Source organism: Nelumbo lutea, chromosome 7 (genome assembly GCF_056320005.1).
Source record: "Nelumbo lutea isolate HS-2025 chromosome 7, American lotus-T2T, whole genome shotgun sequence".
In the NCBI taxonomy this organism is placed as follows: Eukaryota; Viridiplantae; Streptophyta; class Magnoliopsida; order Proteales; family Nelumbonaceae; genus Nelumbo; species Nelumbo lutea.
The window spans coordinates 30,747,219-30,761,692 of NC_142690.1; the positions used below are offsets into that span (position 1 = coordinate 30,747,219).

Here is a 14,474-nt window from a genome sequence, read left to right on the forward strand (position 1 = left end):
GCCTTTCTCTCAAGCAATTGAACAACTTTCTCCCCTCCTAGAGGCCTCCTTATATAGTTTTTCAAGGGGGCTCTTGCCCCTTCTTGAAGCCTCTAGAATGGGGTGTATTACACCCCTCATGAACCTTCTAGAGTGCTCCCTCCTTCTCTTCAAGAAACTCCTAGAAGTTGCCGCCCCTAGCTCCCTTTGGGCTGCTATTTGGGCTACAACTTAGCTTGCTTTTGAGCTCATGTGGGCTACACTCTAGGCTGTTATTTGGGCTAAAAATGGGCCTTCCTTGCTGGGCCGAATTCTCCTCATAGCTAGGCTTCTTCCCTTGGATTTTCCAAAGAGTTTCACTTGCTCTTCTTGGGCCGAATGAAATTCTCTTGCTCTCATGGCTGGGCCGGGCTGAACTTGATAAATTTTTGGGTTTTCTTTTCTTGCTTTTGCCTTCTTTTTGTTGATTTGGCTCCCCCTGAAATCTTTCTTGCAATCAAGCTAAAATTCGGCAAAAATTTAATTAAACCATTATAAAATTTCATGCAAAAACCTCATAAAATATAGATAAATTGTAAGTTCATCAAATACCCCCACACTTAAGCTTTTGCTTGTCCTCAAGCAAAGACATCAACCATAAACTTAACATTCCCCCCTTCTATTCTCACCATTTACCTGGTGAACTTTTTAAGATAGAAATGCATTGAGTAGTCGGGGAACTTTTGTAAGTGCTTAACTCTTATTCTTGTAAATTACCATTTAAGATATGTATCAGATCCGAGGAAAGGAGAATATGAATTTCATCATAATCTAGCCTTCACTCCTAATTCATATATAAATCAGCTCCTTAATTGTCAAGGTTAATAATCAAATTTCACTAAGTTTCACATCTGTAACTGAATATCAATGAGAGTTCAACTTTAGAGTGCCCCTTTGAACCTCAGCTATCACCACAATTTCTTAATTCTAGGGGTGAGTGCATCTTACGCTCCATCTCACCCTTTTCTTTTCTTTTTTTTTTTTTTTTTTTTTTTTTTCGGTGTGAGTGCATTTTATGCTCCATCTCACACACTTTTCTATCTCTTTTTTTTTTTTTTTTTTTTTTTTTTTGGTGTGAGTGCATCTTATGCTCCATCTCACACTGGTCACTTACTTGAGGTAGGACTCATGTTCTGAGCTGCTAGTTTTACTATTCAACTCAAAATAGCGGAGTCAATTTGGGCTTTTGTCCTTCTTTGCAATTATTGAACCTCAAGAATTAGCACTTCAGATGTGCACTAGCTCTCTTGACCATTAACAATGAAATCAAGGGCTTCCATACACATGAAGGAAGTTAGGGCTAGTCATGCTGAAAGGCATATTCAACTCCCCTTTTCTCATGCATATATCAAATTGGGTCATTCACAAGAATAAAAACTTAACAAGTACATCAGTCTCCCTCAACTCATTGAGTTCCTTCTTAAAAAAAAAAAATCATCAAATAAATAGTAATGAACTTGAGGGGTTCCAATCTTTTTTTTTTTTTGTGATGTCATTGCCTGCATATGTGTGTTGGGGTGCATGGTTTCAGCCCCCATACCCTAGCCTCGGGCTCACTCCCCCACACTTAAGATGAACATTGTCCTCAATGTTCGTAGTGTTAGGCAGTAACAATAAAACTAGCAAGCGCATCATCAAGTAATAGGAGGTATTTAGAGGACTTCCCTGAAGATCATTCTTAAATTCTGCAATATGTTGTCGGTGGATAACTTCTTCTGCTAGAAATCACTTGCAAACTAGAAGAGGAGATCAGTAGCTTTGTTCTAACTAAAAATAATTTAAACCAAATAATAAAAAGACTACTATACACAATTCCAAACAATGTAAATAATTTAACCAGTTTGTAATACACAACAGAAACTTACAAGGCCAAGAAGTTTGAATTCTATCTAACAAAATAAATAAATAAATAAATAAATAAATAAATTTAAAAAACAAGATCAAAAGCCAATATAAATATCTCTTGGAATCTGATATGCAAGTGATAAACAAGTCATTTACAAGATTGAAACTAGCCTAAAAGTCTAAGAGTTCTTGAAATCAGCACACTACCAAAGTTATTTGATTTTTTTTTTTTTTTTTTTTTGGTTAGAACTTGACTTTTGAGAACAGTCACTTACAAAAACTCCAAACCTAATATCAATAAGTAGGTCTAAAATCTGTTGCAGTTAGGTCTGAAATAAGTTTGATCCCAAGAGCTTAAGACTTCTCTTTCAAGTCCCAACTTAAATGTCTTGTATGCCTCAGACCTGAAATCAGATCTGCAATTTTATAATGAAAGCAGCCTTGATTCAGATCTGAATACCATTACATCAAAAATATGAAGCTCTTTTTGGACCTCACAAACATTAGTCCTAATCCAATACAACCAATTCAGATTGGGTGCAAGTGATTTAAAAGATAACAAAACATCAAGTTCAAAGAAATTTCAGATCATATACTCATACTGCCTCTGATTCTCTTGCACTTCATAACTGATTTTACCATTCATGGCTTAAATTTTCATCAATGAGGCAAGTCTGATGCATCAAATTGTGAATTGGGTGCTGTCACTACCCGAATTCACATCAAAATAGAGTGGGTTCAGGTCTGAGTTCAGATGAACTCAAATCTGAACCAAGCAGAATGCAGTCCTGCAACCGGCTGAACTCAGATCTGAACTTCAAATCTGAGTTTCAGATTTGAAAACTCACATGCTATTTTTTCATTGTTTTCTTTTTATTTTCTTTATCTTTTTTTTTCTTTTTTTTTTTTTTTATAAATCTAAAACAAAATACAGCAATGCAACCAAAATCTTTTTGGATGAGTGCAGGTCTGATTGATGAATGCAATTCAGATCTGAACTCATTTTAAATTTTTTTTTTTTTTTCGGTTGAGTGCTGCAGTTCTGCTATAGCAGATCTGAGTGCCGAATGCAACTCAGATCTGCAACACTCATGATTTTGTGATTTTTTTTTTTTTTTAGAGGGTAATAACTTCAAGATAGAAAGCAAAACAGGTCTCCTTTTATTAAAATTAAACTGAAACAAGGAAAATAAAGTAATCTACTAAAGAGATAAGAAGCATAACTACAGTAATACAGCAGTTGCATTCAAAGCAAAAATGAAAAATTAAGCAAATTAAACCAACTATGAATGCAATGCTGAAGAACTACATCTACCAGCTACACTAAATCAACAATCAAATATGAAGTAGGTCAACAATGGGAAAGAGAGCTAACTAGATCAGCAGTGGAGTTTCATGCTAATTGCTGTACTGTAGCAGCCCTGCTACAGCTCTGAATGCTAGTGGAATGCACTGCTGCTTTTATTGAATATGTGAGGCATCACAATTATTCAATCCAAACACACATCCTCACCAAATTTAGATTGGGTACAAGTGGGTAAAGCCAAGAATTCAGTCCACCCAGAATTCATAGAATGCTCTGTATCAGTTCAGTCCTCACATTATATCAACTGCATTTCAGATTTGAATTTCTCTCATTCCTTGCTATCCATTCACCCTTGAGGCAGGTTGGATGTATCATAGGGTGGATTGGGGTAGTGATGGCACCCAATTCACCTCAAACTTGCATCGGTTCAGATCTGAGTTCAGAGGAATTCAGATCTGAACTGAGCAGATCTGTAACAGCAGAATTCAGATCTGAACTCAAGTCTGAGTTTGGATCTGAATTCTCAATTGCCTTACCTTCAGTTATTGCTACCAAATTGTTTTTGGGGAATAGCAGAAGTGCCCTAGGGTGAATTGGGGTGGTGATGACACCCAATTCCCCTCAAAATTGCATCAGTTCAGGTCTGAGTTCAGAGGAACTCAGATCTGAACTGTTGCAGATCTGCTGTAGCAGAATTCAGATCTGAACTCAGATCTGAGTTCTGATCCGAATTCTCAATTGCTCCTCTTATTGTTCAAAAGATCACCCCTTTGTTTTTTTTAATTTGTTTTTTTCTTTTTGTAATGAAAGAAAGAAAAAAAAAATAAAGTCTGAAACACAAGCAACTCTTTTCGGCTGAGTGCTGCAGATCTGAAATCTGCTGATCTGAGTGCCGAATGCAACTCAGATCTGCAACACTCATGTTTTTTGTGAAATTTTTTTTCTTTTTTTTTTTTATTTTTGAAGGGAACAACATCAAGATTGAATAGAAATCAAATATGCCTTTATTAAAATGAAACTGAAACCAGAAAAAGAGAGTAATCTACTTAAGAAAGAAGAAACATAACTACATGAGTACAGCAGTTGCAGTCCAAGCTGAAATGAAAAAGTTAGCAAATTAACCCAACTATGAATGCAATGCTGAATGAGATCAGATTAAGAATGCTCAATGTTTCCTAATATTGCTTCTCTAAATCCCCGGCAACGGCGCCAAAAACTTGATGTGTGGCTCATTGTGACACTAGCAAGTGCACTAGCCGTTCAAGTAATAAAGTAGTGAGTGAAGTATCGTTCCCACGAGGATTTAGGAAACAATTACCAATACTAAATTGAACATTTCTTATCTGATCAACAAATAAATCAAAACTCTAATGAAAGCTAAGAAATCCTAAATTAAAATCTATCTAAATCATTGGTCCAATTGCCTTCAATTCAGGTTAGAAGAGTAAGCAGTAAATGTCAATCTCAGAATTCAGCAATCTATCAATTTGGATCATTCGAATGAATCATGATTGAGCCTTGGTTTGGTGAAACCCCAAGGTCATGAACAGCCTCTCTCAAGCGCATGTTCATCCTATGCATGAGTGACGGTTCTTCTATCTCTAGCAAGAATCTAATCCCCATGCATGCATTTCTTCAAACACTTCTAAGGCATCAATTCAAATCTGAATTGATCACCAACTGAATTGTGCAAGTTATCTCTAACCTTGCACTCAATTCAGTTCTTGAATAGTAGATCTGAATTCCTAGAGTCTCTCTCAAGCACTCTAGGAATTCCAAGCTGTAGATTAATTCGCCCAATCTGAAATTTGCAGATCTGAATTCTCTTTCAAGCAATTCAGATCTTGCAATCTCAGATCTGAGAATTCAGATCTGAGTTTTGAAGGTTAGTTGGCCGAATTGATCTGCAATCACACCCTTATTCAAGAAACTTCAAGTACAATGCATGATCATTTGAATGAATAAAAAAGAATTAGATTGCTGAACTGAAATTTTACAAGCTGAAATACATCAAGGAAGAATGGAAACAAGGAGAAAGAAGAAAGAACATATAACTAAGAAACTGAATTCAAATCAAAAGAGAATGAAACTACAAATGATTTATTACAAAAAATCTTTGAATCACAATCCCTCAATTCGAACTCACCTTCTTCTTCTAGCTTGCTTGTCTTGAACTTCCTTCAGCCCTTCTTCTTCTTCTTCCTTGCGCCTAGCCTTCTTCTCTTCTCTTCTCTCAAGGTGGCTGAACCTCTAAGAGTGGGAGAGCCTTTCTCTCAAGCAATTGAACAACTTTCTCCCCTCCTAGAGGCCTCCTTATATAGTTTTTCAAGGGGGCTCTTGCCCCTTCTTGAAGCCTCTAGAATGGGGTGTATTACACCCCTCATGAACCTTCTAGAGTGCTCCCTCCTTCTCTTCAAGAAACTCCTAGAAGTTGCCGCCCCTAGCTCCCTTTGGGCTGCTATTTGGGCTACAACTTAGCTTGCTTTTGAGCTCATGTGGGCTACACTCTAGGCTGTTATTTGGGCTAAAAATGGGCCTTCCTTGCTGGGCCGAATTCTCCTCATAGCTAGGCTTCTTCCCTTGGATTTTCCAAAGAGTTTCACTTGCTCTTCTTGGGCCGAATGAAATTCTCTTGCTCTCATGGCTGGGCCGGGCTGAACTTGATAAATTTTTGGGTTTTCTTTTCTTGCTTTTGCCTTCTTTTTGTTGATTTGGCTCCCCCTGAAATCTTTCTTGCAATCAAGCTAAAATTCGGCAAAAATTTAATTAAACCATTATAAAATTTCATGCAAAAACCTCATAAAATATAGATAAATTGTAAGTTCATCATCCTATTATTCAGACAAAATCTCTCTTTTACCCTCTTCTCTTCTTCTTTTTCTCTTTAATCATTGTAATTGATCCTAATGTGAAAATGGCTAATAGTCAAGGGGAGCCATTTAGTGATCCTAAAAGGTACAAAATATTAGTTGGAAAATTCATTTACCTCATAATCACCCGTCTTGATATCTCCTTTAGTGTAAGGATTCTGAGTCAGTTCACGCAAAATCCCACAATCATTCCCTAGGAAGGTGTTGTAAGAGTGTTGAGATATCTAACTGCTCCCAGCTGAGGATTACTATACAAGAAAGAGGATAACTAACCTTATAGGGATAATACAATGTAGATTGGGCAAGTACCATAATCGACTGGAGGTCTATTATAGGGTATTCCACTTTTTTGTGTGGCAATCTCATTACTTATAAAAGTAAGAAGTATTTTTAGGAGTACTGTTGAGGTTGAGTACAAAGTAATAGCCCACACCACTTGTGTGTTGATATGACTGAAACATAATTTTACATAAATAATAGCAATATCACCATTCATCACATTTTATTTTACAAAATAACAATTAACTTCTATATATTTGGTCCTTTCATGAAAGATTAGATTGGATGCAATATGGCATTGTATTTTTGTAATTTTGCATATTCTAAAGAAAAGAATAACAGTTCAGGTCAACAAGGAGAAGACACTAGTTGGTATCTTCACCCTTTAAACCTCTTTTCTCACTTTCTTTCCTTTTTGTTCTCTAATGTACAAAACATCCTTTTCTACCTTATTCCCTTCTTTTTCTTCTCTTTTCTCTTTATTCTCATGTTGTAACAAACTTAAACATTTTGCATATATAATGTCATATATAAATCTCATGTATGATAGATAGTGACAATCACCACTTTGTTTATCATATGACTAATAAAGGTGGTAACTAATGAACATTAAATCAAAGAGAGATACACAGGAAAAATTCCATAATGTGACAAGATCAAGATATACCTGCGCACCAAGAGGAACAGGTAGAAGCTCATATATGGAACTATCCAATACAACTAAAATACCATTGTTGCTTCGAGTAAGGAAACGAACATCATGGAGAGAAATTATTTGTACCAATGGATGTGGAGCTCCAACAGATCGTATCTAAATCATTGAAGTGTAAGAGATAAATTTATTGAATTATATGATCTTTGGGTCAATTTTATGTAAGGAAAATAAAATTTGGAATATTAGTCACCTCAATATGTCTTGGTAACTGAGCAATTGCATACGGTATGTGGATGACCATGGATGTAGGGGCTTCAGACCAACATATCTTGCCTTCTTGAAGAAGCTTTCCATTTTGGTCAACAAAAACTCCAATATTATCCTAATTAAGGAAATAAGCATATTATGGGATTAGCAATTTTCAACCAAAAGAGATGCAAGAGTTTACACATAAGAAACTCAAAAATGTTGTGCCTTTATTATGAAAAATTGAATATGTATTTGTGTGTGTACATAGCTTCCCATGTCCCAACAAATGATATGAACATGGAGAGAAAGAACTGCATTCGGTTGCTAAATTTCCTATTTTTTACTTTATATTTCTTGTATTTGACCAATAGATATCATTTTTTTTTATTTTAAAGCATGAGGCAATTCATTCAACAACATCAACTAAATACATTGTTCAGTCTCAATAATATGAGAGATAACAGTAGGTACAACTGTCCAAGTAAATCTATTGTACATGAGAGAACCAAGTTTTCTAGCTATGCAATAAGCAGCCAAATTGCATGATCTGGGATAGTAGATAACTAAACAATGCTTAGGGGCATTCAAGATATTCCTACACTCGGACACAATATAGTGTAAACTCCAATAAGGGTTCTCAACAGCCCCTAATAGGACATTGACAAATGTTTGTGAATTACCCTTGAAAATTAAATAACTAAGAGATAGATCTCTGGCAAAGTGAAATGCTTCAAGGAAAGCTTTTACCTCATCCTCAAGAGGCGACGTAGCTGAAGTAGGAACATCTCAAGTAAAGAGTAAACAATTGTGATGGTTCTAAACAACTACACCAACACCCCCCTTTGTCTTTTGTGAAATTAGCATCAATGTTCAGCTTAAGGAAACCTGACGAGGGTCAGAATGAGCTATAGTGCAAGCAACCTATGTGATGAGAGTAGAGTGCTTGTTTCGATTAATACCAGTAATTGTAGTAAGATGATCACTAGTCATCATAAGAACATGTGCAAGGTTGCTAAAATTTCTACTTGCATAGACTCGAGTTCTTTTTAAACTGGTAAGAATGATGAGGCAAAAAAAAGAGATAGAAAAAAAGAAAGGAAAAGAAAAAAAAGAAGGAAAAAAAAAAGAAAAAAGTGAATGTGTTTTGTTTTTGGTAGCTTTGTTGACAGTTTGGGTCCAGGGGTATTTTCATCATTTTATAATCCGTATTTTGGTCAGAGGCAGTTTGGTGCACATCTATTGGGTTTTGGTCTCTTGGGTCTTTTTGTAACAAAATGTTATGTTTTGCAGGTTTGTTTGAAATTAGCTTTGTTCTTAAGGAGTTGCTTATGAAAGGCAAACATTATAGGGGCTCATTTGTAAATATTTTAATTGGCTTTTCCAATGAGCCATTAAGTCTTATAAAAGAGAAGGGGATATTTCTACTGCAGTTTTTTTGTTCTTTCTCTCTTGTTTGAGTTGTTGCTCTTAGCCCCAACTAAGGTTTTCAAGTATTGGGAGCATGGGTTTTGAGGAGTCAACCTATTTTGGCACCTTCCAATACCTCTATCACAGCATGTCCATGCAGGTGGCCAACTTGATGCCATTGTTACTGCAGTGAAAGTGTTCCAAGAGGAGTTCTACTTTGGGTTCAGGTCTGAAGTCCCTAAAAATCTAACTTATTTGTTGTTTTCATCTTGGTATCTCTTGTGGTTATTGTTGTACACTTAAAGAGTTGCATGTAATTTGTTTTTTTATCCACATCAAGTGGTATCAGAGCAAGTTCTTTCCTTAGGATTGCTTCATAGTTCATCTCCTTATTCTGTTTTTCTATATTATTATTGCTACAAGGGGTGGTAGAAGGCCACAACATGTCACTGTAGACGTTTTCCAAGAGGCTATAAGAGGGTTGCAAGAAAAGATTGAGCATATTGCTCAACTTGTAGCTCAAAATACTACTAGGGATGGTGATGAAGCAAGTAATTTGGGGGTAGGAAGAAGAAGATAGACTCCTAGAGTTGATGAACATCCCACTGACATTATTAGTGATGAATCAAGTGAAGAAGACATTGGGTAACCTGAAGGTGTTCATCATGAAAAGAATAACAACCAACAATGGTGGAGGTGTCTGGATCAGGTGCTTGAGAAAATGAACTTTGGACAAAAATGGAGAAATTGGATAAAAGTATGTGTTTCTTTTCCCAAATTCTCTGTGTTGATCAATGGCTAGTCTATGGGGTTTTTTGATAGTTCGAGGGGTCTTAGACAGGGGGACCCACTCTCTCCTCTACTCTTTATTTGTATATCAGAGCTCCTGACCCAATTCTCCCTTAAGGCAGCAACCAATGGTTTGTGGAATGGTTTTGCAATTGCTCTAGAAGCAGAAAAAGTCAATCTATTGTAGTTTGCTAATGATACTCTCTATTTTCTTGATGCCTCTTCTGATCAGGTGGATATATTACTTGGTATACTTTGCTGGTTCAAAGTAGTCCCGGGCCTTAAAGTTAATTTCCATAAAAGTAAGATAATCCCAATGGGCCCCATTCCTGACCTGTATTCTTTTGCTAGGTTGATGACTTGCCAGGTGGATTATCTTCCAATTAAGTACCTTGGCCTCCCACTAGGTGCCAAATGTTATTCTTCAGCTTTATGGGATCCAGTAATTGAGAGAGTTGGGAAAAAATTAGCCTCCTGGAGGCAAAATATCTATCTATAGGAGGGAGAGTGACCCTTACCAAGAGTACCCTTGCCAACCTCCCTACTTACTAAATGTCCATGTTTCCTTTGCCATCTAAAATTGCAAAGAAACTTGAGAAGATTTAGAGAGATTTTCTCTGGAGAGGGTGGGAAGAAGATGCACCTTGTGAATTAGGACCAAGCTTGTCTTCCTAAGGTAGAGGGTGGTTTAGGCCTTAGAAGATTAAATGTGGTAAATTCGGCTTTATTGAGTAAATGGTGTTGGAGGTTTGCTACAGAAAGATCTTCTTGGTGGAGGTCCCTAATTGCCACAAAATTTGGTGTGAATTGGGGAAATTGGAAGTCTCAAGACCCATACCCCAACTCGGGGTTGTTCAATTTGGAAAGGGATTCTTAAATATCTTCCCGTGATGTATGAAGGTGTGAGGTTTAAGGTGGGAAATGGGAACAGGCTGAAATTTTGGAAAGGCCCCTGGTGTTTGGACAGACCTTTAGCTAAGGTGTTTCCTCTTCTGTTCCAATGTGTAGTTAACCAAGAAATATCAGTGGTAGAGTCTTGACCTAGAATCCTCAGTTCAGAAGAAAGTTATTTGATTGAGAAATAGAAGGAGTGATGCATCTACTGTAGATTTTACAGGAGCAGATGATAGACATTGCTAGTGAAGATGAATGAAGCTGGTCCTGGAGTATGGATGGATGTTTCTCAGTCAAATCCCTAACTTTGAAGCTTAGTAGTAAGGGGGTTACAGAGTTCCCCTACCAGCAAATATGGAAGTCTTGTGCTCCCTAGAAGGCTATCTTCCTTGTATGGACTATGGTGCTGAACAAATGTCTCTCAAGACTCAACCTGGACAAAAAAGGTATTCAGCTCCCTTCTCTAATGTGTGGTTTGTGTGGCTTATTACCTGAGTCCGCAGACCATCTATGTTTACATTGTCCTATCTCTTTAAGAGTTTGGTACCACTTTATAGGTGCGGCTGGTCTTGATTGGATCATGCCAAGTTCAATTAAAGATTTGCAACTTTGTTGGAATCCTCAAGGTTTGAAGAAAAAAGGAAATTTAATTTGGAGAATTATTCCTGCGGCAGTGATGTGGGTAACTTGGTCGGAAAGGAACATAAGAGTCTTCAGCAACAAAGTTAAGAGCACTGAGGAGACTGTGTAGCAGGTGGTCAGCAAGCAGGTGATCAGCAATCAATAATGGTGTTCAACTTCATATTAACGAGTTTAATGGTGAGTTGGAACCTAAAGAGTTTCCAGATTGGTTAGACAGCATTGAAAATTATTTTGGTTGGAAGAAAATGAGTGAAGAAATAAAAGTGAAGCTTGTAAAAGCAAAGATGTGTGGGACAACCTTGGATTGGTGGAAAAGTTATCAAAGGGACAAAGAAAGGATGAGAAAAAGAAAAGTTAGTTCTTGGGAAAGAATGAAAGAAAAACAGAAATCACAATTCTTACCACTAAATTATAAGCAAACTCTTTACAAAGGTGCAAACTTTAAGGCAACGGGAAAAGAGTATAAAGAAGTAAAGAAATAGAGTTTAATAGATTAGAGTAATATGACAAAAATTGAACAAAAAAAAAGTTAGTATATATCAATGGTTTGAGGTTGCCAATACAAGATCAACTCAGCCTACATTGCTCGTATAAGGTAAAGGATGCATATCAACTAACTCTAAATGTTGAAGTTCAATTAAGTCATAACTTAGGGCAGAAACTAAGTGTCGTCCAAGGTACATCTTCATCATTAAATCGAAGTGTTGGGGCTGGTAAGGGTTGTCTGGTGAACCAAACACAACATACAATCCAAAGGACCTCAAGTGCAACAAAGAGCAATCAAGGGTAGCCTATTGTTAGATGTTTCAAGTGTATGGAGTTAGGACACCATTTTAATGAATTTCGTAAGAGAAAGATTGAAGAAAGAATGCATCTAATTGATGAAGTCATTAATGAACAACAAGATGATATAGGCCATGTTGAGGATGGACAAGTTGTTGAAACCACTAAAGTTAATGCTTTAGAGGAAGAAAATTTGGATGGAGACATTGAGGGCAAAGCTCTAGTGATATGGCACTCCATGGTTGCACCTCAAGAACCACTACTAGGGGACTTGTTGAGAAATAATATCTTTAAAACACGTTGTAAGCTGGTGGGAAGTTTTGTAACTTGATTATTAACAGTGAGAGTAGTGAGAATCTTGTTTCCCAAGAGGTGGTGGATAAGTTACAGCTCAAGACTATTCAACACCCCCAATCATATCACATTTTGTGGTTCAACAAAGGAAATGAGGTGAGAGTTTCTTATAAATGCTTAGATAATTTATCTATTGGTAATACATTTGAAGAATCAATATAGTGTAATGTTGTCTTAATTGATATATGACATATTCTTTTGGGACACCCAAGGCAATATGACCGTAAAACAATTTATTTTGGAGACATGAACACGTATAGCTTTTGAAAGACAATAAGAAGATAACTATTAAACCAATGCAACTTGATTCATTTTCAAAGAAGGAAGTTAAGCCAACCACTACTCTTTTCATCTCAAATATATTGGCTCAAAAATATGCGGATTTGGATGTCATTTGTGTTGGTTACAAAGGAATCTAGCAAAAACACACTTGTTCCCAAGATGGTGAAGAAGCTACTTCATAAATATGCTGATGTGATACCTAAGGAATTATCCAATGGCCTTCCTCCCCAAAAAGATGTATAACATCATATAGATTTAATGTCAAGTGCAACATTACCTAATTTACCCCACTATAGAATGAGTCCTAAGGAGCTTGAGGAGCTCCAAAGACAAGTAACAAAGTCATTGAAGAAGGGGATGATCCGTGCGAGCTTAAGCCCATATGTTGTACCATCTTTACTCACACCAAAGAAGGATGGTAGTTGGTGTATGTGTATTGACAGGCGTGCTATTAACAAGATTGCAGTTAATTACAAGTTTTTCATACATCGCCTTAATGACATATGAGACACATCGGCTATCTCATAGGTCTTTTCAAAGATAGATTTGAAGAATAGGTGTCTTCAAATTCATATCCAAGAGGGTGATGAATGGAAGACTGCATTCAAGACTAAGGAAGGTCTTTAATGGTTGGTTATGCCATTTGGGTTGTCTAACGCTCCTAGCATCTTTATGAGGTTCATGAGACAAGTCTTATGACCGTCTATGGGGAAGTTTGTGGTAGTTTATTTTAATGGCAATACTCATTCACAACAAAGATCATAACAACCACTTTGAAAATTTGAGTGCAGTCTTACAAGTTTAGAGACAAAATCAACTATATATAAATTTGAAAAAGTGTAACTTTATGATAGATTAATTGGTTTTTTGGGGGGTATATTATTTCAACCAAGGAGATTTAAGTGGATCAAGAAAATGTTCAAGCTATTCAAGAGAGGCCAACACCAATGACTTTAACTAAAATTCGTAGTTTCCATGGGCTAGCAACATTTTATCGTCGGTTTTTAAAGAATTTTAGCACTACTGTAGCACCCATTACTAAATGCCTAAAAGGAGGTGAGTTTACTTGGACTCTCATAGCTAATAAAAGCTTCCAAGAGATAAAGATGAGGATGACTAAGGCTCTGGTACTAGCTTTACCTGATTTTAACAAGCTCTTTCAAGTTGAATGCGATGCATCCCATGTTGGGATTGGAGCTATCCTTAGCCAAGCATGCCATCCAATATCTTACTTTAGTGAGAAACTCAATGATGCTAGAAGGAGGTATTCCACTTATAATGTTAAGTTTTATGCCATTTTATAGTCCTTGAGGTTTTGGAGGCATTACCTTATCCAACGGAAGTTTGTGTTGTATTTAGACTATGAAGCATTGAAGCACCTTAACTCCCAGTAGAAGATAAAGGGAAGACAATCTAAATGGATTGATTTTCTACAAGAATATAAGTTTGTTTTGAAGCATAAGGCTGGACAGAAAAATTGGGTACCGAATGCATTTAGTAGGAGAGTTCACTTGGTGACCACAATGTCTACTAATGTTGTGGAATTCAGCTCCATCAAAGACCAATACAAAGATGACCCTTATTTTGACCCTATTTGTAAAAGCTAAGCAATAGGTGAAAAGAATATTCAAGCCAAATTTGTGTGGAATGATGGTTACTTATTCATGGACAATAGGTTATGATTCCATTAAGATCTTTGAGAGTGTTACTCATTGCTGATTTACATTGCAAGGGACATTTTGGTCACAAGAAGACACTTGAAATGGTCTCCAAAGGATATTTTTAGCCAAGACTACAATAGGATGTGTTTTACTATGTTGATAGGTGTTACAAGTGCCAAACATCTAAAGGGAAACATCAAAATACAGGTTTGTACCTTCTCTTACCCATACCAAAAGCACCATGTACTAATATTACTATGGATTTTGTGTTAGGGTTGCCAAGAACAGTTAGGGTAATGACTCTATTTTTGTTGTGGTTGATTGTTTCCCTAAATGGCCCACTTTATTGGTTTCCAAAAGACTTTTGATGTTTCTCATGTAGCTAACTTGTCTTTTAAAGAAGTTGTTCAGTTGTATGGTTTGCCAAGATCTATCACATT

The 14,474-nt window shown here is 36.6% G+C and overlaps 1 protein-coding gene across 2 annotated transcripts in view; it reads right to left on the reverse strand.

The window, feature by feature from the left end:
• LOC148845956 (vacuolar sorting protein 39-like) overlaps window positions 1-14,474 on the reverse strand; it is a 141,437-nt gene that overhangs the window by 97,916 nt on the left and 29,047 nt on the right. For both annotated transcript variants that reach the window (XM_088955138.1, XM_088955137.1), the window contains exons 3-4: window positions 7,224-7,355; window positions 6,986-7,129 (exon numbers count right to left, since the gene is read on the reverse strand). In XM_088955138.1, coding sequence (XP_088811264.1) covers window positions 6,986-7,129; window positions 7,224-7,355 — 276 coding nt within the window. The remainder of the gene's footprint in view (window positions 1-6,985; window positions 7,130-7,223; window positions 7,356-14,474) is intronic.